Below are 23828 nucleotides of genomic sequence, written 5' to 3'. Positions count from 1 at the left end.
AGGTGTTGTCTTTGTAACACACTCAGAATCTCACACAGATTCTGACAACACATTACTTCAAAATGAATAAATAAATCGGTGAATGAATGAACAAAAATCAATATAGTATATCTTTGCCAAAGTAAACTGAAATATAAATTTTACTTTTTCACTTATTTAAAGAGTTGCATCACTTCATTTGGACTTCAATTTAGCAAATGTTGGTAATTGATTGTGTCCTAGACATTGTGACAGACCCTGGAAGGCTAACAGGAGTGAGGTATTATTCTCTACTTCAAAGCATTCACCAAGTGAAATGCAAACCAAATATTTAAGCAAATCCTGCATCACACAACATATAATACAATCTCTCCCTCAATCCTGTCTCTTTCCCTTTTGCTGAAAAATATTTATTTCCGGTATTTAAAAGCTGCAAACAAATAAAACATTTAAATTCCTTGATTACTAAAGCCCTTTAAACAGTATTCTAAAGCTGCCCTCTCTAATTTCTTCCCATGCACTTGCCCCTTTCATCGTTATATTTGATCTTCTGCCCTCACCAATGGACTGATACCACTCTTTTTATCAGTGATGCTCTCCCTAGTGGCAAGGTTAAGAATATATAACTCAACACTTTGGCAATGTTTGGCATTTTTGAGCCCCTGTGGCGCTGAAACTCAAACCTCTGGACTGATGCTAATGTCTCTGGGTTAAAAGAACAGGCTCTGCCAGCCTGGAGCACAGACTTCAGAGGAGGGGCTCCAGTTGGCCGGCTCTGACGTCTTTGAGGTGGGATGTGAAAAAGTCAGTTCTGCAAGCGTTGCAAAAGCCGCGAGTTGTGTTAAGGTGAAGCTGTGGGAAGGAACTGCTGCTCCCTAGGAAGACGCTGACAAGAACCACAGGCAGACAGGAAGCTAAAGGAAGCCCACAGAGGAAGCAAGCAGTAAGGAACAAGTTTCTTTTTTCTCCTTAAATTTTCCAGTCTCCCTCTAGTGCCCCCTATTGGCAAAGCCTAACTTAGAGCCCGGTGACAAAGGAGAAATGTTGCAGAGCCCCCACCTAACCCATTTACCAAACTGAATAGAAAAGAGCTGAGAAACAATACTGTATGGAGTAACATACCCAGATTCTGTCTTCAAATATTTTCTACTTTATTTCAAGGTTTTTATGTGTTCCCCTGGTTTCAACTATCAACGCAGTGGCTGACTCCCAGATCTTATACTCAATTCTTACTCCTTATCCCAAACTCTACCTCTGCATGAATAACTGGGTACATATTTCCACTTAAATAGTCTCTACTGGTCGGGCGCGGTGGCTCACGCCTGTAATCCCAGCAATTTGGGAGGCCGAGGCAGGCGGATGAAGAGGTCAAGAGATTGAGACCGTCCTAGTCAACATGGTGAAACCGTGCCTCTACTACAAATACAAAAATTAGCTGGGCGTAGTGGTGTGCCTGCCTGTAATCCCAGCTACTCGGGAGGCTGAGGCAGAAGAATCGCTTGAGCCTGGTGGGACGGGGAGTGCAGTGAGCCGAGATCGCGTCACTGCACTCCAGCCTGGCGATAGAGCGAGACTCCGTCTCAAAAAAAAAAAAAAAAAGTATCTACTATGTTCAAAACAGGTAATCTTTTAAGAAAATCCAGTCGTCAAAAGTTCTTTGTACTGATAATGCCAACATAATTGTTGCCAGTCAGCCAGGATGGCACCACTTCTTACCTTCTAGTGTTTTCTTCACATGACATACGATTTGGCATTGGGCTTTGTGGAGTCTACATCCACATTCCTGTTCCGTCAGTGCCTCATCACTTCTCTGACGACGAAATCACTTTTTTGTGACTTTTATCTGCAACTTGTGCTTACATTTCATTTCAGTTCATCCTATATGATGCTCTCTAATTGATCTTGCTATACAGCTCATCTCTGAGCACATTACACTCCATAAAAAGTTTTCATGTCTCCCCCTGCAAATTAAGTGTAAACTTTTCACTGGGTCTTCAAAATATACTCTTTGACCTGTATTCTCAGCCTTATCTCATATTGTGTATCACATTACTAATATAAAAGCAAACTTAGTTGGAAATTCCTAAATAACCATTTTTGTATAGTTTTCTAATCATTTTTATAGGACATATTTTTAATGTTGAATAGTAGTAGATCATAGCATATGTTCTTTTAGGAGGTTTTGAAAACATTGCAAAATTTCCATCTGGAAGGAATGGACAAATTTACATCTCCAATGCGTCTATTATAACTCTGGATATTAGCATAATTTCCTCTTTTCCTGTATTAAGGTATATCATTGTTGTGTTAATTCAGGTTTTGAGATTATCAGAAATATTTATCAATATAATAAACATATTTGCTCTTATGAACTGAATTTTCATAGTTTCTGGAATATTTTGTATTGCTTTTTCATTTATAGGCACTCAATAAATTAAAGATATTAGGTGTCATATATTTTGCAATTATTTTTTTTTCCAATGAGTCATCTGCCTTTTAACTTTGTTTATAAGTCTGCTTTCCTATCACATAGATTATTTTTCTTTTTTATTAGGTATTATCTTTATCTTAATTTATATAGTAAATTACAACTGCATTTGCCTTGTCTCTGCTTTTTTGATATGCCTAGTAACTCTTTCACAAGCCAAGATAATTTACATAGTCATTGATTATTGTAGTAATATATTGACTTCATTATCTTGTTATTATTACTGTTATTACTAACTTTACAAGTAGGAAATAGATGTTATTATTTTCCTAAGTGGTCTTCTATTTCCACTCTGGTTCTCTGAACCAGCAGTCTCAGTGATTCTTAACCCAGTCGCCTCAGTCAATCTTTTCAAACAAAAGTCAGGACTTAACACTCCTCTGCTCAAAACCTGAACTATTTCCCCATTTCATTCAGAGTAAATGTCAGATTCCTTAATGGTTCACATTATCTCTCTAGCCTCACCTATCATCCTGCTCATTGCTCCCTCTGCCCTACATGAGTTGCTGGCCTTACTGTTTCTTGAACGTATAAGCATGCTGCCACCTGAATAGTTTGTCTCTGGAATGTTCTTCTCTCAAATGTCTATAAGACTAATTATGATAGCTCTTTTAAGACTCTATCCAATGAGGATTTCCAATGAGGTCTATGTAAGAGTTAGGGAAAGCCAACAGCTTGAACAAATAACCTCAAAATCCCAGTGGCTTCAGAGTGGACACTAATGTGAAGGACACAGATAGAAATCTCCCTGAGCATGACAAAGGAAAACAAAAGCTTTTTAATTATATGGAAAACAGAAAACAACATACAGTCCAGGAATAGTAGTATCAAATTTTAAAAGAGTCAAAGCAAATAGATGTAAATAATAGTGAAAGACATAAATAGAACAAAAGTTTCCCATACACGAACTTAAAAACCCTGAGTTCAAGATTAAATCTTTCATATTTGAGCAAAATGAAAAATTATTAATTTAAAATATACAAAGGCAACTTTTTTGATATTGTAAGTGAACAAAAATAGGAATGAAAGGTTATCTTTAAAGGCAATAAAAAAATACCTTCAGGTTTGCTCTCAAGCAAACTAAATACCAATAAATTAGCAAAATCTGCAGTTTTTGGAAAGAAATAATAATGACAAAAATGAAACTGTTAATGTGATGTGCACCTATTTTGTACCAAAAAGTCTTTTAAGTGCTCATGTTAACATGTTTCTCACTAGGAGTCTAGAAGGCACATCTTGTAATTATTCTCTTTTACAGTTAACGACTGAAATTGTGACATTAAAAAATTTATATACCACCATTTCTTGTTAATGAATAACGACAACTTGGAAAATGTATAAACTCAATTATCTAATGGAAAGAAATCCCAAAATATGTGGCTTGATCAACTAAGAGATGTATTGATATTAAAATCACTAAAGTGGGAGAGGTCATAGTTAAAATAATTCTTAACAAATATGAAAAATTTTATAATATTCTACATTTACTATGTAGAATATTATAAAAATAATTATTGAAGATATGGTTACAAAATTAAATGTAAAAGACTAGACACTTTCTGAAAGTGCCAATTTACATGGTAAAAACAATAATGGCACGTTAATGATTGGAAAGTCAAAATTCTTAGCACAATTAATTATGACCAGGAAGCAAGGAGGGAGAAAGGATAACAGAAGAAAAGAGGCCAAATTGTTTGTATTGTTGGAGTAAGTAAAAATTTTTGATTTGTGACTTTGACAATTAATACAAAATAGATTTAAGAATATCTTTAATTATTTGAAGCAATAATATAACTAAAAGTAGAATGTCTCCATTTTCTATTATTAACAGCAATAAAATTAAACAATAGTATACATACCAAAAAATAGTAATAATGACAAAAGCAGAAAGGTATCACAGAAAATATTAAAATGATAGAAGCAAGAACCAATAAAGCTATCATACAAATGAATCGAATCACTAAATAAGAATGGGTTGAAAAAGCAAAATCACTCTAAATATTATTACATAAAGCTTACAGAAGGCACATCTAAAAAGTAAGTCAGAATAGTCAATAATAGAATGCAAAATTAAAGTACTGTAATACACAGAAGAGTGGGAGTTAATAGTATTAACTTTAAAATAATATAAAAGAAAGCTGCCATTTTATAAAAAAATTACAGTCCAAATGATCATTTAATAATTATAGCCTATTATAGTCACTGAGTAACAACAACTACAAATATATAAAGCAGAGCCCATAGAAATAAATCAAGTAGGCAATTCAATACACCACAATAGTCTATGACAGATCAAGTAGACTGTAATATAAGAACTTCCAATATGTGGAATTTTTAGTTAACCAGATTAAACTAATTATTTCATTGATTTATTTGCTCAGAAATTGTCTATGGAGCAAAAGTTTGAGACTCCATGCCAATTACTTATTTATTTGAGACAGGTGTTCACTCTGACACTCCTGCTGAAATGCAGTGGCACAATCACGGCTCACTGTAGCCTCAACCTCCCAAGCTCAGGTGATCCTCCTACCTCAGCTTCCCAAGTAGCTGGGACTACAGGCCCATGTCACCACACCCAGGTAATTTTTGTACTTTTTGTAGTGATGGGTTTTCGCTATGTTGCCTGGCTGGTCTCCAATTCCTGGACTCAAGTGATCTGCCCACTTTGGCCTTCCAAAGTGTTGGAATTGCAGGCATGCCCCACAGTACCTGGACCCCCGCCACGCAAATTAAACAGACTGTTTAACATCAATTTAAACAACATCTGACACCTTCCGCTTTCAACCTGGGGAGATAAAAGGAAGTTTTTAAAATAATGATTTATGTCAGTTACTTATTTATTAATTGCCTCCACCACCCCCGAAAAAGGCCTCGAGGCAGCTAAATTCCCTAAATTGTATTGGGTCAATGTGCACCTAAAAACATTAAATGAGATCACTGTATATTTAAATTGCCTAAATTGTATTCAGAGAATACTTGATCATTTGAAAAATGTGTTTTTAATTGCTAAATGAGAAATAATGAACCAAAGTAGACAACTCAAGTCGCTTTAAAGAAAGAATAACTTATGAAAGTCAAAGGAAATAATAAAGAAAAAAGCTAAAATTAATTAAAAAGCAAAAAGAATATTTATAAATAAGAATTCAGAGTATATGGAAAAACAAAATGTAAAAATTTATCAAGGCTGATCAAGTAAAAAAAAAGGAGTACGCACAAGAAAAGAAGTATGACTACATAAGTGGAAGAAATTAAAAACTGTATTTCATATACCTCAATGATAATTAATCATAAATCTTGTTAAAATAATTTTTTTCTAGAAAAATACAGCTTTTCAACATTGACTCAAAAGGAATTAGCAAACACTGATCACTGAAAATGAAAAAAAAAAGAATATATTGTTCAAGTTTTTCTTCAGAAAAGAGCCAAGCTCCAGTAATATCTGTTAGGAGCAATTCACCATGAATTCACCACACACTTCTTGTAACAGCTGCTATCTCGGACTCCCTTTTCAATCATGTTTGTATAGCAAAGGTAATGTCTTCCTCCAAGGCAAAAGTTGAGTAAGTTTGCTAGAAGCCACCTGATAAAATTGGGGGATTCCTACATTCAGAATTTGTCAGCTGTGATAAAAACCTCTGATATATGTAGCATCTACATGGACCACTTTCATATCACCCCTGGAGTCTTGGAGCCAAAAGAAACAGTTCATGCTGCCTGTTGTGTAGTAATAGAGTTCTTTGTCTCTCAGGCTGGAGTTTGATGTCGTCTTCTGCTAGCATCTGTGAAACTATGGCAGGCTAACCGGTTAACTTGCCAGGGTAAAATCTCAGACCCTTCACATATCTTGATGGTATCATGAGAGAATATATGAAACCTTTAAGGAACTGAAATGCCCCATGCAATTTAACATAGAAAAAGAACGAAATAAACCTTCCTATTTCATTTTAAAAATGGTAGTAAATCTCTGTACCAGTATCTTTTAAAAAGTATAAAATAGAATTATAGACCAATAGATATTCTAAATTAAATGTCTGTAAATTAAATCTAGTAATGTATTAAAAATTTAATAAACCATAGCCAATTAAGGTATATTTAAAGATGCAATTTGATATTTGAAAACATAATTATTTTAGTTGATCAAAAGAGAAAAATCACGTATTTTTGCTTTTACTCCACAGTGGGGTAAGGCATTGCAAAAGTGATATGATATTCTTAGGGAACATTCATTTTCCACTCCCACTGGAAAATGAATGTTCCCTGAGAAAAATATAATATCTAAACTGTGTTCATTGGGTATTAGCACAACTATATAAGAAAAATACTAATTTTTAGAAAAATTGAAATGAACTACAGCCAAATAATTGCAATAGATGCCTCTAGGTAGTTAAAAAAAGAAAAGCTAAAAATGGTAGTTGTCAATGCAGAAAATAAAAAAATCTATTTAAATTTCAGATAGACATTGCTTTAATATAGTATTAGCAGTAATTCTGCCACATATCCACAAGGAGTGACATGATGCTAGAAAGAGATTCACAAATAAGAGAAGCTTCTTCCTTGTTTCTAAGGAAACACTCAAAATCTATTAAATTTATATTTAGGAATCACCCATATCCATGCCCCATCCTTCCTCTATATTCTAGTGCTACTCTCTCCTGTTAAGTTTTTGTGATGACTGAAGCACCAGATCTGTCCAAAAACATGAGGTAATCACTGATACAAAATTACCACTCTTGCGGCCAATCTTCAAATTAAAAGGTTCATTCCTCAAACAACGAAGATTTTAACAAGTTACTTTTTAAAAGCAATACGATAAGCCTAATTTATATAATTATGTGTGATTAATTGACACTCAATCCTATCAGAAGTACTTTTAAAAGAAATATTAATTATGAAAAGCATGTTCCTAACTTAAAAAAAAATCATGTTACAGTAAAATAGTCTTTGCGACAGGAAGGTTGTCATTAAGGCAAATTACTCTTGCCTGGGAAATCCATTGGTCAGCTTCCCTAAATGTTTCCAGATTTATCACACATTCATTTCCCACAATTGAGACCACAGAATATGTCATGTTTTTTACTCAAAGTAATCTCTAATTCTTAGAACAGTGGATAAGGCCACAATTTACTGTTTGTAATTTGGATGTGGTCATCATATTTATAATTTGAGTGTGACCACTATATGCAAGTCTGTTTTTTACATCTTCCGTCTTCCTGCTGATGTGTCTTGAAAATGGAGTGTAGGGTTTTGGTCATTCAACATTGAGTGCCTTGAATACAGTAATACTCATGAAATAGTTGTGAGAATGCAGAAATGATGAGTGACCAATAGGAGAATAATATACAAATTGTAATAATCTTTAGAATATCTCAGAGATTAAATTTGTTTGAAATGCTTACTATTCCAGTACTTGGTGGTCAAATGAAACAGTGTATTAAGCTAAAAGTTTTCCATAAACGGATAAAAACTAATTTAATATCCAAATTTGGGACTGCTATAGCCAGAGGAAGAGGTATTTCCTGAGAGTAGAAAATATGAAGCAGAATAAAAAGCAATTAACTCTACAAGGAATGGGACATTGTCTCTACTAGAACTCAATCTGGAAATTGTTCTTCCCAGTGTAGTTCACTGTACTTCTCTCATAAGCTAAATTATAGAGGGCAGAGCAAATCTAAGGAAAGAACACACAGAGAAAGGAAATGACATAGGTGATGCAGCAGGTCTTCTAAGGACAACTCATAACAAATTATATCATATGTAACCTACAATTTTGTATAGACCTTTCCAAAAGCAAGGACAAACATCACGAGCTAGAACTATAGTCGTCTGATGAATATGGTACACTGAAAATTTAATCTTAAGCAATGGCATTTGCAAATTATAGGCAGTTAGTAAAAAAGCCATGACATTATTAAAAAATCTACCATTTAAGGATATCTGATATGGAATTGCCTACTGAAGAGAGATCAAATTTAACTCCAGAACCATGCTGTCTGTATGTTATCTGAAGTTTGTGTGTATTTTCTTGTTTTTATTAGCTGTTTGTATTTCTAATTCTATTGTGTGTTTTCTCATATGCTGCATTTGTATTTCTAATTCTATTGTGTGTTTTCTCAAATAGAAATACATATTCTCATTTGTATTTCTAATTCTATTGTGTGTTTTCTCATAACTCTTGTGGCTTTTGTGAAGTATTTTATTAAACCATCCCTACAGATGATCCATAATTGTGATCAATTCTTTTGCCCAAAAGGGACACCTCAGATTAGCAACATTACATTTATAACAATGTCTTTAACGAGACTCTTTTCTTTGCAGGGATCCTTTACATTACATACACATTTGCACCCTTACCACTTCCTAAACAGGGATGGGATCAGGTTTCTATGAGAAATCACATGGTCTTTTCATTATTTAACACTCAATAACTGATCATAATCATAAATAAATATCATCATTAATGATAAGGCACATCAGTTTCTAAACTCTGCATCTTCAAACTCTATGATTCTGGTCACATAAAGTGAATGCACAACAAAGAGCTATCCAAGAAACTGATAAGAGACAACTTCATATAAATTTAAGGTTATCTGGCAAGCACTGTTGACATAGTTAACAGAATCCTTAAGTGCTAGAAAGCAAAAGATGACTGAACCATTTTCACTAGAGTGGGAAGTATCAGGAAAAGGAAGAGAATGAGACAGAGAGAGAGAGAGAGAGAGAGAGAGAGAGAGAGAGAGAGAGAGAGAGACAGAAAGAGAAAGAGAGAGAGAGAGAGAGAGAGAGAGAGAGAGAGAGAGAGAGAGAGAGAGGGAGAGGCACAGAGCGAGAGATTGATTCAGCTTTTGCATCCAGGATGAGTTTGGTAAAGTATCAGGAGTATCAGGCTGGTGGAGTTTGAAGAGTGTTTCTGAAATGCTCCTGCTTCTTGCTGCGATCAAGCATGTGGACAGCAAAATTATCCAAAAAAGCATCCATTCTCTATTTATTTATTTATTCATTCAATGCACATTTATTGGGTATTTCTGGCCAGACATAGTACTGACCTTTTAGGATACAGAGAAGTATATAAAAGAAAATTCTCTCCCCTTAGAGCAGACATTATTATGACAGGAGATAGGCAGACAAAAAACAGGTATAAAAGAATTACTAAAACAAGTTCAGATAGAGATCAGTGCCCAGAAAAAATCATGAGACCATATAATGCTTCCAAGTGGCTGGGGGTGGGTACAGTTGGGAGTAGAAAGGTAGGGACAGGCTTTTTGATGAAAAGAAATGCAAATCTCAGTGATTTAGAGGCTGGTTATAGAGGATGTTTTATTCATCTTTCTCCTGCTGACCATCTTTTGCCATTTCACTAATTATTATTGTTCCATTATAGTGCTGGAATGCCAGTCGATAAATGATTATTGAGACCCCACTGTGTTCTCAGCACCACTAGGACTGAAAAATGTGGTTGAATTCAAATAACTAATTCTACTGCTCTAATAAAATATGAGTTGGGGAAGAATGCTTAAGTCGGCAAATAACTTAAGCCTTGTTGTTTTGAGAGGTGCATTAGGGTCTAAGCTTCCGCCAATCCATTCGTAGCTCACACATCTGAAACTCAGCCATCGGTTTCAGCAACTGCTCTAAGAAGAGGTATCACATATTGCCACTAGATGGCACCAATTATTTTCATATTTTTAGGTCAAGAAACCCCTTTTTTAAAATGTAATGGCCACATTTAAAATAGAAGAATGTTACTTAGCATTGTTATTAATAAAGTATTATTCTCTTCTTAATAATTTTCTTATAGACAAACCACACCAATAGAACTAAAGAAGGTACGTTCTTTCACCCACATACTTGTTCATTCAATGTACATTTGTTCCAAATAATCTTTAAAAAAATGTTCTCACACGTCTTTGGATATGTAAAAAGTAGGGAAAGTAATTGAAATATTGATATAATAATTGAATATATAAATATCATATTTGAATATACAAATAAGAGGATCAAAAATAGTTCATATTGATATTACATATACTTTGAAAACTTTCACAGAAAAGAGTTTTAAAATAGTACAGAAAATTGTTTTGCTTTTTAGAAAAGATGTCCCATTGTATCTTCCAAAAATGAGTAATATTTTAAATGTATTTTCAATATGGTACTAATTCATTACAATTAAATGTAACAAAAACTATCGCAAAATTTAAAATGGGATAGGAATCATTTAACTGAATGCAAACATTTTATAGGTATAGCTTTATATAATTTGATTAATAAAAATTCAGGCTTAAAAGAAATTTTAATATAATTTCCTTGTTTCAAACAAGTAAATTTATAGGTCCATTAGAATATTATGCAAAATTTTTCTGCAGCAAATGAGTGTGATGTATTTTCCTTCCTCAAAAAAGTGGTTGGTAAACATTCAAAGTATATTTATTCAGAAACAAATGACAACCATTCTCATTCTCAGGTCTTTCATTAAAAGCACAGAAGGACTGTGGAATAAATATAGCCTACATTTTTATATTAATAGACTTCAAAATAAAATAAAGTATGATAATAAATGAGAGTACACATAATATGCATTGAAAAGTACAATATGCTCTCTGAATATATCATAATTACTTAGAAGAAACAATGAAAACTTACAGGTTTATTATGCTAACAAATTTAGTTTTAAAATCTCAACACCCTTGCTACTTCAGGATAAAAATTGTCTCAAACTATCTGCTAATTTGACTACCACTATATTTCTTTCATTCTGAAACATTCAAAAATAATACTCACTTGGGTATCTCGAAGAGTTTTTTGTCTCACAGCAAGGAGCACTCTAAATCTCTGATCTTCCTCAAAGATTCTCTCTTCACAGTCTTTTTTCTCTTGCATATAATGATCGAACACAGCTTGTGCATGTTCCCTTTTAAATCTCATAGTTACAAATTTGTTCCTATGAATAAAAAATTCCATGTGCCACTAATCAATTCACATTTTATTTTTCAAAATGCATTTATGAGACATTTTAAAAGGACCCAAATGAAAAATCTTGAAGAGCCTTGAGCTGACAGGCCTTGGAAAAATTCCCTGGTTTTTCCCAAGGCCTACTTCTATAGGGCTACATCTAAATCAGCCAGGTAGAAGAAAATCTATGGAAAAACAGTGGATTCTCTTGGTTGCCTGTCCAGCATGCTCCTGTTCTCTAAGCATTTCAAGAAAACCCCTCCTCCAAGCAGCATGTAACTCTAGAGATATATTCTGATTAGTCCAACCAGCATATGACCCATTGTCCAGGGGTGAGAAGATATATTAAGATAGCTCGAGGAAATGAGTGAGAAGCACTTAATTCCATGTAGAAGAGCTCATATCCAATAAATGTGACTTACACATCATGCTTTCAAAGTTGCTGCCAACAGCCATAGTGGAGAGAGAAAAAAATGAGTGCCCAGTGTTGAACTGTTGAATCAACCAACACTGCAGCTTGCTCTAACAATTATATAAGATGACACCTTTTTTTATTGTTTAAGCTGGTGCTATGTAAGATGATGCATCTTTACTGTTTTATGCTTCCTGTTAAATAAGATGATACATTTTTTATTGTTTAAGCTGGTACATGAATAGGTGTGTGTATGTACGCATCTGTGTACATGTCTGTATTTTATCATTTGCAATTAAACACATCCTAATGCAAAGGTAAAATAACTTTTATGGTGAACTCAGTAGTTATGTAAGGAACAATACTAGTAGAAAAGTATCAAAACGTGGTTAAAACAATACTGGTAACAATAACTTGCTTTCAAAGTTGAACAGCAACTCAGTGTCCAGAATAAGGTATCTGAAAAAGCTCAGCACAGTCTTATTCTATTCACATTAGTTAACAAGTCTACTGATATAGAAAATTTAATCACTTGCACAGTTAACTATAAAGGCAGCAAGACTAATATTTTGGGAAGGGCTAAACTAATATCTCTGCTTTTAAATAATATCCCATTTAATACAACAAAAACCACTCTATGGAATAATAATGAGACAGCCATTTAGAGTTGAAGAACCTAAACTTGGATAATGAATTAGCTTGTGTAAGCTCAACTAGTTGGTAAATGACAGAACCAGAATTCAAATCTAGTCCTGCCTTTTTCTGATTTAGCAGTTCAACATTAAGTATTCATTTTTTCCCTCTCTTCACTATAGCTGCTATCAGCAAATCTGAAAACATATCACCTTGTTTATACTTAGTGGATGTGAGCCTCTTCTTCTACAGGAAATAAGGTTCTTTTCCCCTTTCATCTGCCTTGCCCTGGTATTTCATTTACATCATTCATACCAATAACATTCTAAATTATTAAGTGATGTCTGATCAGTAGCCAATGATATTGACATCTTGGAGCACAGAGAACCAATGAAATTCACACAGGAAGGAGCTAGTGTGACCAAAACGATAAAATGTTCATAGTTGCTCCCAAAAAAATTGATATATCTTGACTACATGTACTTTGTTTTCTATACTATTTTGATATTGAATTATATTAATTATAGCATTTTATTAATTATATCTACACAGACATTTATATACACTATATACGTGCATATCTATGCAATAAAATCATGTTTCCTTTCTCACGGTGATAAAACAAGCAGACTTTGAAGTCTTATGGGTCTGGATTTTAAATTTCCACTTTCTAGTTAAGAAGCAATTATAAAAATTAAGTGAGGGTCAAGGATGGCTTTGATTGCCATTATTTTTAACAACATATTTTAATTGTCTTATAAATGTGAGGTTTGTCTCCCTGCAAAGATCTTCAGACACTTGAAGATACACTTTTCCACTTGCCATTTATTTGTCCTTATTGGGGCCTGGCAGTATGCCCACTATGAGTTCTCAATAAATAATAAGTAACTTGTTATGGGAAATTATTGAAAATATCAGTAGATTATTCATAGAACAGCTGATCTTCCTTTGTAATCCCATCTTAGGGGGTTAGTTGAAAGGGCACACATTTGGAACAGGTTGGAGCTAAGCTGAAGCTAGCTCTACCACTACTTAAGAGTGTGATCTTAGGTTCCCTGAGCCTCTATTTCTCAGCATTCGTTGGAAATGATACAATTTAACCATTTGCTGTAAGAACTGGATGAGATTAGGTACACATATTGTCCAGGACATACCTGGCACAATAGCAAGTAGTTCAATGGTACCTTTAAATATTATTTGACATTACATATCACCACTGCTAATTAATAGTTATATAAGTAATTCCACAGTATTGGCTAATTCTTTTTCTCCTTTTCTTGTTGGAAGGCAGGGTTTTGTCAAGTTTAGAGAGAACTGATTCACTGGGACATGGAAACCACTCTTGTCCGAAAGGCCATATGATCCAGCTTCAGAAGAAGTTAGGATTGAAATGGGAGGAAGCCAGAAGAAAAGATTTTCATCAGCTCCTGAATTAGATCTTTATAAGTTTAATGTAAGTTATATACATTTATATTTGTATCTTTGAGTCCCAAGATATTGACAGGTGTTAAACAAGGTGGATAAATATCTTTAAAAGTAAATGATATGTTTTCCTGCTTTTTCACATAAGATAGTGAATATGAGTAGTCTTTTTCAGATAAAGCTGAATTATCATGTTGAAAATAAGTTTTACCCTATGATAATAGCTAAACAAATGCTTGATGGGGACATTGATGTGACTCCATTAAAATGCAAGGCAACAGGCTGGGCATAGACTTTTTCTGACACTTTGTCCCTCAGGCATTATGATTTTGCTAATGCTTGTAGTAGCCTTCTTTATTTAAAGCAGACCGTTGTCCCTAAATGTGGCCAATGCATGTTCCTCTAATACCCCTCCAAGTCCAGTTCTCAATGTTTTACAAGATAGGAAATGAGAAGCAAAATGAGTAAAGGAAGCGTAAATAATAGGTTAGGGTCTATGGATACCCAATGAGCCTGAGAGCATGATCATTCTCCAAGCCAAAGGCCTTAGTAACACTGACCAGTTTTATCCCTGACTCATGAGGTGACTGGTAAGAAACTTTGGAAGATGATAAATTTGAATAAATTGCATGAACTCTTACCTTGAAATTAATCAAAAACATTTGGGTGAAAAACCATAAATTATTAAACATGACATATAAATACTGATACATCTGAAAGTAATGAAGAATATTATTAATGTTATAAAGAATAAAAGTTCTCCTCCTTGGAAAGGGAGAAACATTCCAAGTTATTAAAATAAGAACAAACCCAGAGAAGCAATAATGAATGAAAGCAGTTTATGATTATGCTTTTTAAACTAAAATTATCAAATATCACACATATTCCACACTATGTTATAATTACAAATATGAACCATTTTATGAATACATTTTAAATATGGAAATTTCATCTTATTTCTTTTATTAATATTTTTAATACACTTCGTATTTTGATAAAGTTTAAGTACTTACTTTAACACTTCAAGTATCTGATCAAAACTTTTCTTTTCTTCTTCTTTTGCTTTTAATTCCTCATTCAATTCATTTATTTTTGCATAAAAAATCATTGTCTTACTTTTAGTTGTTTCTAAGTCTTTAAAAATTGCTGAGCGTTTACTCTGAAAAAAAAATACAGGAGTGTTTTATTTTAAATACTTGGATTTTCAAATCTCTGCTATTCAGGGACACAATTACATTGGCTGTGTGAACAATTAAAAGTTAATAGTGGGCCACACCTGATGGCTCACTCTTGAAATCCCAGCACTTTGGGAAGCCAAAGCAGGAGGAGCCAGGAGTTCACTTACAGCCAGGAGTTCAAGACCAACCTGGACAACAAAGCCAGCACCTGGTCTCTACCCAAAATTGTTTTAAATAGCCAGGTGTGGTGTTTCACACCTGTAGCCCCAGCAACTTGGGAGGCTGAGATGGGAGGATCACTTGAGTATAGGAGGTCTAGGATGCAATGAACCATGATTGCTCCACTGCACTCCAGCCCAGGTGACAGAGTGAGACTCTGTCTCTAAAAACCAACTGAGGTTTATATTCTCCACTGTTATATCTGATTAATTTTCTAAAAAATAAAAAATGTTTATTCTCTCTGCCCTACACAAACTTGCTCCCCTTTCCAAACACACACCTAAATGCACACTTTATAAGCATGTCATTTCAAGATGCAAACATGTGGTCACTCGTTTTCAAACATGTAAAAGTCCACTGGCAGGTGGACAAGGATATATATTGTTCTGATCTTTCCAGCAAAAGAAGCCAATATTCACTACCAGCACAGTTTTCCATGGTAGGCCTGTGCAAAAAATTCCAGAATGAACATTTGATTGTGCATCTATTTTTGTGTCATCCCCTTATGACTGTTGGTGTTCAAATGGAACTTAGTGACTCACTGATTGACTGTTATTGAATTGTTCCCCACATTCAGCATGGCTGCTAATTAGTGTTACTCTCCCAACTGATTCTATGGATCTCAATGGCTCCTTCTGCCTCCACTATCTTCTGTTTTCCCCATATGCTTCCAAATACTTTCTTCACTCATAGATTTCAAGAATAACAACTAATATTTTATATTTATTTTCCTATAAAACCTTACTGTTTGTCTAAGATTTTGAACGTTGGGTACTGCATTTGAATTTTCACATACTTCCTGCTTTGTTTCCTTCCTTTTCTGGAAGTTCTGAAAATTTTCTACTGATAAATAAAAGGATTTTTTTCTCCTTATACTAGAATGTAGTGGAAATACAGCTAACTAGGATTTGTTGATAGGCCCATTGGAGTATTAAGTTATTTGGCGGGGGCAAACCCAAAGACAGAGAGCAGACAGGTATGAGTATGGACACTCATGAGTACTGCATGCTCTCTATCCCTAAACTTGACATTTAGATCAGATTTCGTCATTCATTTCTTCGTCTTAGCTGAAGATTCTCTTCTTCAAAGGAATCTGGTTTTGTATAGTTTTGCATATCTTTTAGCACACTGTAAAATTTATTTAGCTAATATATTTATGATCTTGTCATCTATGCTCATAAGCAAGATCACCAATGGATTTGTTTCTCACATTATTAATTTTTGGTTATGATTGCAAGGTTTTAGTTTCATTATAGAATGACTTTAGAAAATTTCCATGCTTTCTTATGCTCTGTAAGTGGTATTTGTAGAGAGATTCATAAAGTATCTTGACTGATTCTTGGTTTTATTGGTAGAGTTTGGACAAATTAAATTTCTTCTATAATCATTGATCTATTCTTGTGTTTTATTTCTTTTGATCCAGTTTTCACCACTTGTATTTTACAAATAAATGATACAATTCATATAGATCTTAAAACAAATTCCTATTCAAAGTAGTATTCAATTCACTGTGTATAGAATTATACCCCTTTTAATCAATTCTGTGGCTATTAATTTTCATTTTTATTCTTTGCCCTTAATAAATATGTTAAATATTTTTAGATTTTTTTAAAAAATCAAAATCATTTATTGGTAATCTCAAAATATTATATTGGCCTATGTCATAAATTTTGCTATATAGTTTGTCATTATTGATCATGTATAAATAAGTGGTAATTTGTATTTTAGTTATTTCTTAGCACAGAAGCAAATTAATAAAAAATGTGATTCGGTAATATTTCTAGTAGTGCATATACTTTTTATTTCTTATTGCCCTATATTTTTGTTATTGATTTCTGATTTTAATTCATTGTATGCAAACTTGGGTGACATGACCAATACAATAATATAAGAGCATCTACTTCAGTGCCAGACTGTCTGGGTTGGAATTGCAACTTCACCACTAATGAGTTGTGTGAACACCTGTAAAAGTTAATTAAAAAACAAAGCATCGGATTTCTCAAATGTAAGAGGTAACAGCACACTCTTCATAGGCTTATCATGAAAATGAAATGACGAGCTGTTATGTCTGTGCACTTAAAACAATGCCTGACACACAGAAAACATGCAGCAAATATCTTATTATTATTTTCTCTGTAATTTTTTTTTAATATTTCTTTTGAGGCCCATTATAAGGCAAACATTTTAAAAATGATACGAGGACACCTCCCTCTCATGGCCCACATGCTTTCCACCAACAAATCCTATTGGAATCACCTTTGACATATATCTAGAGGACATATTACCAGGTTAAACACAATATTGGCTGCATAAATGTCTTCTTTTGAGAAGTGTCTGTTCATATATCCTTCACCCACTTTTTGATGGGGTTGTTTGATTTTTTCTTGTAAGTTTGTTCAAGTTCTTTGTAGATTCTGGATATTATCCCTTTGTCAGATGGGTAGATTGTAAAAATTTTTTCCCATTCTGTAGGTTGCCTGTTCACTCTGATGGTAGTTTCTTTTGCTGTACAGAAGCTCTTTAGTTTAATTAGATCCCAGTTGTCTATTTTGGCTTTTGTTGCCATTGCTTTTGGTGTTTTAGTGATGAAGTCCTTGCCCATGCCTGTGTCCTGATGGTATTGCCTAAGTTTTCTTCTAGGGTTTTTATCGTTGTTGGTCTAACATTTAAGTCTTTAATCCATCTTGAATTAATTTTTGTACAAGGTGTAAGGAAGGGATCCAGTTTCAGTTTTCTACATATGGCTAGCTAGTTTTCCCAGCACAATTTATTAAATAGGGAATTCTTTCCCCATTTCTTGTTTTTGTCAGGTTTGTCAAAGATCAGATGGTTGTAGATGTGTGGTATTATTTCTGAGGACTCTGTTCTGTTCCATTGGTCTGTATCTCTGTTTTGGTACCTGTACCATGCTGTTTTGGTTACTGTAGCCTTGTAGTATAGTTTGAAGTCAGGTAGCGTGATGCCTCCAGTTTTGTTCTTTTGGTTTAGGATTGTCTTGGCAATGCGGGCTCTTTTTTGGTTTCATATGAACTTTAAAGTAGTTTTTCCAATTCTGTGAAGAAAGTCATGGTAGCTTGATGGGGATGGCATTGAATCTATAAATTACCTTGGGCAGTAGGGCAATTTTCATGATATCGATTCTTCCTATCCATGAGCATAGAATGTTCTTCTATTTGTTTGTGACCTCTTTTATTTTGTTGAGCAGTGGTTTGTAGTTCTCCTTGAAGAGGTCCTTCACATGAAAAAATGCTCATCATCACTGGCCATCAGAGAAATGCAAATCAAAACCACAATGAGGAACCATCTCACACCAGTTAGAATGGCAATCATTAAAACGTCAGGAAACAACAGGTGCTGGAGAGGATGTGGAGAAATAGGAACACTTTTACACTGTTGGTGGGACTGTAAACTAGTTCAACCATTGTGGAAGACAGCGTGGTGATTCCTCAAGGGTCTAGAACTTGAAATACCATTTGACCCAGCCATCGCATTACTGGGTATATACCCAAAGGATTATAAATCATGCTGCTATAAAGACACATGTACACATATGTTTATTGTGGCACTATTCACAATACCAAAGACTTGGAACCAACCCAAATGTCCATCAATGATAGACTGGATTAGGAAAATGTGGCACATACACACCATGGAATACTATGCAGCCATAAAAAGGATGAGTTCATGTCCTTTGTAGGGACATGGATGAAGCTGGAAACCATCATTCGGAGCAAACTATCGCAAGGACAAAAAACCAAACACTGCATGTTCTCACTCATAGGTGGGAATTGCACAATGAAAACACTTGGACACAGGGTGGGGAACATCACTCACCGGGGCCTGTCGTGGCATGGGGGGAGGGGGGAGGGATAGCATTAGGAGATATACCTAATGTAAATGATGAGTTAATACGTGCAGCACACCAACATGTCACATGTATACATATGTAACAAACCTGCATGTTGTGCACATGTACCCTAGAAGCTAAAGTTTAATAATAATAATAATAATAATAAAGACAATATTGACTTTCTTCCCTTTCCAACAGCCAATAATTCACTAGAGATAGAAATGTTAGCAATAAGAACTTTCATGGGGAAATATTTCTAATTTGGAAAAAGCCCTAAAGTCTCCAGTCACACATCCATTTGTTTATGCTGAATACATACTAACTTGGGGGTAAAATTTAGATGTCAGGTAGGAACAAATGTTTTGGTCTGTAGATTGCTCCCATCTGCAGAAATACAATACTCTCTAGTAGAGTACAAATCCCAGCCTCTACTTTGTAGAAAAGGCAATGGGGTTGAGGAAGCAATCAGTGGGTGTTACAATGCACCGATTACTGTACTATGCATTGTATTTGAACTATGCCTTTTATGACTCACAGTAGCAATATGATGAATGTTACATCCATTTTACAATAGGAAATCCAAAGTAGTCTGGATGGTACAGCTAGTTTATGTGGTGACGACTGGTTAAACACTAGATTTCTCTGACTCCAAAGCCTTTACTATTTTCTCCATACCAAAACTAGCCCTTGCTTTTTGGTCACTGCTGCTAAAAGAAATTACATGAGATTTTAGTCTACTTAGTAGGTATTGGCACGCATGAGTTTTGAGATTAGACAGAAGGGGATTCTTGCTATTTGGGCATTTAACCTCTCTAAACCTCAGCTTTTAATTTATATAAATGCAATACTAAGTACTTCACAGGGTTGCTGTGAGATTCCAATGAAATGATCTGAGCCATGTGTTTACCGTTTGTCAGCACATTGAAATCAACATTAATAAATGACGTTGATAATAATTAATGAAGCTCATAAGAGGTAGCTGACCTGCCTGACTTCTACTGACAACATTGGCTGAAGACAATACTCATGCTGGTAAAATGATTTTCTTCTCTGCTCTGCATTGACCCAGTCATTTTTCACTGCTCTAATAATCACATCTTCCACTTATGACTCCTAATTCCCAAATTCTACTGTGCAAGAAGTGCCACTACCAAGCATACTCTCTTAAGTATACTTGAATGTATTTAAGCATTTGCGTATTCAGAGAAATCCACAAAGCCCTGGGTACCAGACAGGGATGGAGGTGTTTACTGTTACGAAGTCTACACCAAATATAGCCCACGAACCCTGCAATTCACTCACTTCATTTTTTCTCAGAAGGGAAGTCTACTCCCTGTCCACAGCCTCACGCACTCTCAGTCATCTTCCTCAGAGAAGCTACACTCTCTTTCATCTGAAGATGCGAACATAGGGCCTAACAGATCTAGTAGGCACTGAGTTCATGCATAAGACAAGAGCATTAAACTTGCAGTGCTCTTGGACTTCTCTCTCCTTTTTTTGGCTAAAAAGTAAACTGACTCTAACAGTCGAGTTTGGGTTCTAATCCCATCTCTATTGAAGAAGTGAGTCTTGCCTTTGCCTAGCTGCTATATTAAAATATTCTTGCTATACAACTTGGTAAAAAAGGGAAAGGGATAGATGGACATGATATAAATAGGAAGGGTGACTTTTCAGAAAATTGATGAGAGACACTTAGTGCCTGTAGTGTGTGAGAACATCAGGGGGAAAGGCAAAGAGGTATGTACAAGGAGCGTCCCTTGGAAGCGATGAGGATACCATTATAGTTCTGGCCACAGTGTCCTTTATAAAATGCAAATAAAAGTAAATTATTTAAAATTTTTTTTGGCTCTTGAACTATACTTCTTTTATAAGCTATGACTCCAATAGGGCATCACATAATTTAGAAACCTTCTGTTTTAAGCTCTCCTTATCAAAAGCAAAGCCAGCGGAGGTCTTTTCCTTGGCAAAACAGAGTATCATTTTACCATGTAAAGTCAATCCTTTATTTTATCTGACAACTAAATAAAGGCTTTGTGTACAAAACCAGTAGTAAGATGAATGGAAAAAGTTGACTTTAATTGGCTAAGTGAAGATGATTTCTAAGAACAAAATCTTAGTAGTAGTTGGCTTAAAATTTAAAGAATTATGTATATGTTTTTAAATTAAATTATTGTCTTTTGGAATATTAAAATTTATAGTCAAATTATATGATACAATATTAATATTAAAACAATTAAATTACATTAGTGATTCTAAGTTCTCTATCTGAAAAGAAAATGATCACTAGTTTAAGCATGTTTATATTAAACGTGATAATTTGTAGTTTCAGAGTGTCAGATTGATGATTTAGGGTTAAAACAGTAGATACATGTCAATAGAAGATTCAAGCCATTTAACAAAAATGTAATCATGCTATTTTTTGTTTAATTTTGACTTCTTTTTCTTCTTATCTTCTGGTCCTTCTCCTTTCCTCCCTCCCTCCATTCCTCCCTCCCTCCCTCCCTCCCTCCCTTCCTTTCTTCCTTTTCTTTCTTTCTGTCTTAGTTTGTTTAGGCTGTTATAACAAAACGCCTTAGAATGAGTAGTTTATATAAACCATAGAAATGTATGTCTTAAAGTTCTAGAGCTAAGCAATCCAAGGACCAGGCAATAAAAGATTTGGTGTCTCATGAAGCCTCGCCCTCTGCTTCAAAGATGGTGTCTTCTTCATTCATATTCATGCAGTAGAAGGGGCAAGCAAGATTCTTGGGGCCTCTCCTGTAGGGGCACTAATCCCAACAAGCTGTCATAATCTAATCACCTCCCAAAGGCCTCGCCTCTTATTGGGGATTATGTTTCAACATATGAATTTTGGGGGAACACAAACATTCAGACCATAGCAATTCCCTTTATATTTCCTTTTCTCCCTCTGTTCTTTCTTGTTTTCTTTCCTTTTTATTTCTTTTCTTCTTCTTCATTTTTTTTTTTTGTTTTTAATCTCCAAGTAAAAAGAGACAGCATGGCAATCACAGAAAGCAGTAGACTTCTGCATGAATGCAATATCAAATTTTCCTTGTATTTATCCTGATTAGGAGCTATGTCCCTGATAAACTAGACCAGTGAGAACGATACTGCAAGAGAAAGTAAGTGAAAACACAAGGACTCTGTGTGTGCTTTTATCCCCATTCGATTTAGTACAACCAATAAGAAATGGGACACATTCATTTAAAATTAACCTTGCTTGAATAGTTTTCACTGACATACATAAATACATAAACTGTAAATTCGAAATTAGATTTTGAACTGAAATTCTTACCTCAGTTTCTATTAGTGCATCAAGTGCTTTCTTCTCCTTTTTTCGTAATTTTTTCTTTACTTTTTCCACCTTTCTTCTAATAAAATCTTTCTGATCAAGTATATTATTAAGTACCTGGAGGACATTCAGATATTAAGATGTGCAGCATTTGCAACCCAATTATCCTCATTTAGGCCAGATCATACTAAAGTGACTATTTTAATAACAACAGCATTTATTTTGGCAAATAAAGGAAAAGAACCACCACATATGAATTACAGAAATATACTGTAATATCCAAAAATCTCAATATTCTATTTGCATTACATGAGAAAGCCAAAATCTAATGAATTCTAATGAAAATCTAGTTAAGTAACAAAAATAAATAAGCTTACATAGAAAGTATGAATTTTTGTTATAATATTTCTTTTAATCAAAACTAAAACTCCAAATACAAATAGTAAGCAATCACTACCAAAACGTATATAAAAACTTATTCTTCCTTAGTGTGTGCTAAATTATTAATTCTTATAATTTATTAACTATTAAAATATAATCAAACCAAAAATGATTACTGAACTACAAGAAGACGTAAAACCATGGCTGTTATAAAATAACAGGAAACAAAAATCATTAATCTTTCCTGGAATTCATTATTGTACTCAGACAACCTCACTTAGGCTTTTGGTGCAATTAATAAATATCCATCATTAATGTAAGGTGGAGCCATCATTAAACTCATGTATCCACTAGATGTTTGTAGTGGTTATACATCCTTTGCAGGAGCGTGATGATAGCATTTAGAAGCCCTAAATAGAGTGGTTCTCAGAATTGGTTGTTTCCATGCTTCGTGACCTTATACATGTTGCTCAGGCTCTTCAAGCACAGGTTTTCTCAAGTCTTTGATACCAGTAAACTCCCTCTTGCCTATTTCATAGGAAGACTTTGAGACTCAAAATAAACGTTTAAAATAGAAACACTTTGTAAATCACAATTTTAAGAAATAAACACATTTTGAAAATTACCAAAGACTAAAAATATAAAGTTACATTATTATTTGCAAAGGAAAAATGTTCTGGTGCCAAAATGGCTCAAATAAATATATGTATGGCCTCCCTGCAGGGAAGGACAAGAATGTATAACTCTTGCCACACCCTCTAGTTCTCCAAAAGACTAATGACAGGATTAATACATGTTTTTCAACTAAATTTTTCTTTGGGAAGGGCTAGTGATATCAGTTACTGCCATAAACTTGTAATTTCGAAAATATTTCATCAACATTTGCTTTATTTTTCATCTTAGATGTCTAAATATCTACATGCATCAAAAATTTACCAGGAAGATGTCCAGATCCCTTATATTTTATATGCAAATAAGCACAACTTTAGCATTTCATTAAGAAGGACTGAAGACATTGAATTAGGTTT

General features: G+C 34.3%; 1 protein-coding gene across 4 annotated transcripts in view; it reads right to left on the bottom strand.

Annotated features, from left to right (window-relative positions):
* Window positions 1–23828, bottom strand: part of CCDC178 (coiled-coil domain containing 178) — a 477586-nt gene that overhangs the window by 294314 nt on the left and 159444 nt on the right. For all 4 annotated transcript variants that reach the window (XM_033178030.1, XM_033178033.1, XM_033178031.1 and 1 more), the window contains 3 exons: window positions 22423–22536; window positions 14894–15039; window positions 11243–11402 (listed from right to left, as the gene is read on the bottom strand). In XM_033178030.1, the coding sequence (XP_033033921.1) occupies window positions 11243–11402; window positions 14894–15039; window positions 22423–22536 (420 nt within the window). The remainder of the gene's footprint in view (window positions 1–11242; window positions 11403–14893; window positions 15040–22422; window positions 22537–23828) is intronic.

Source organism: Trachypithecus francoisi, unplaced genomic scaffold (assembly GCF_009764315.1).
Source record: "Trachypithecus francoisi isolate TF-2019V2 unplaced genomic scaffold, Tfra_2.0 Lachesis_group19, whole genome shotgun sequence".
Classification (NCBI taxonomy): Eukaryota; Metazoa; Chordata; class Mammalia; order Primates; family Cercopithecidae; genus Trachypithecus; species Trachypithecus francoisi.
The sequence above is the reverse complement of the archived record's forward strand: the minus strand, read 5'-3'. Positions and strand labels throughout refer to the sequence as shown.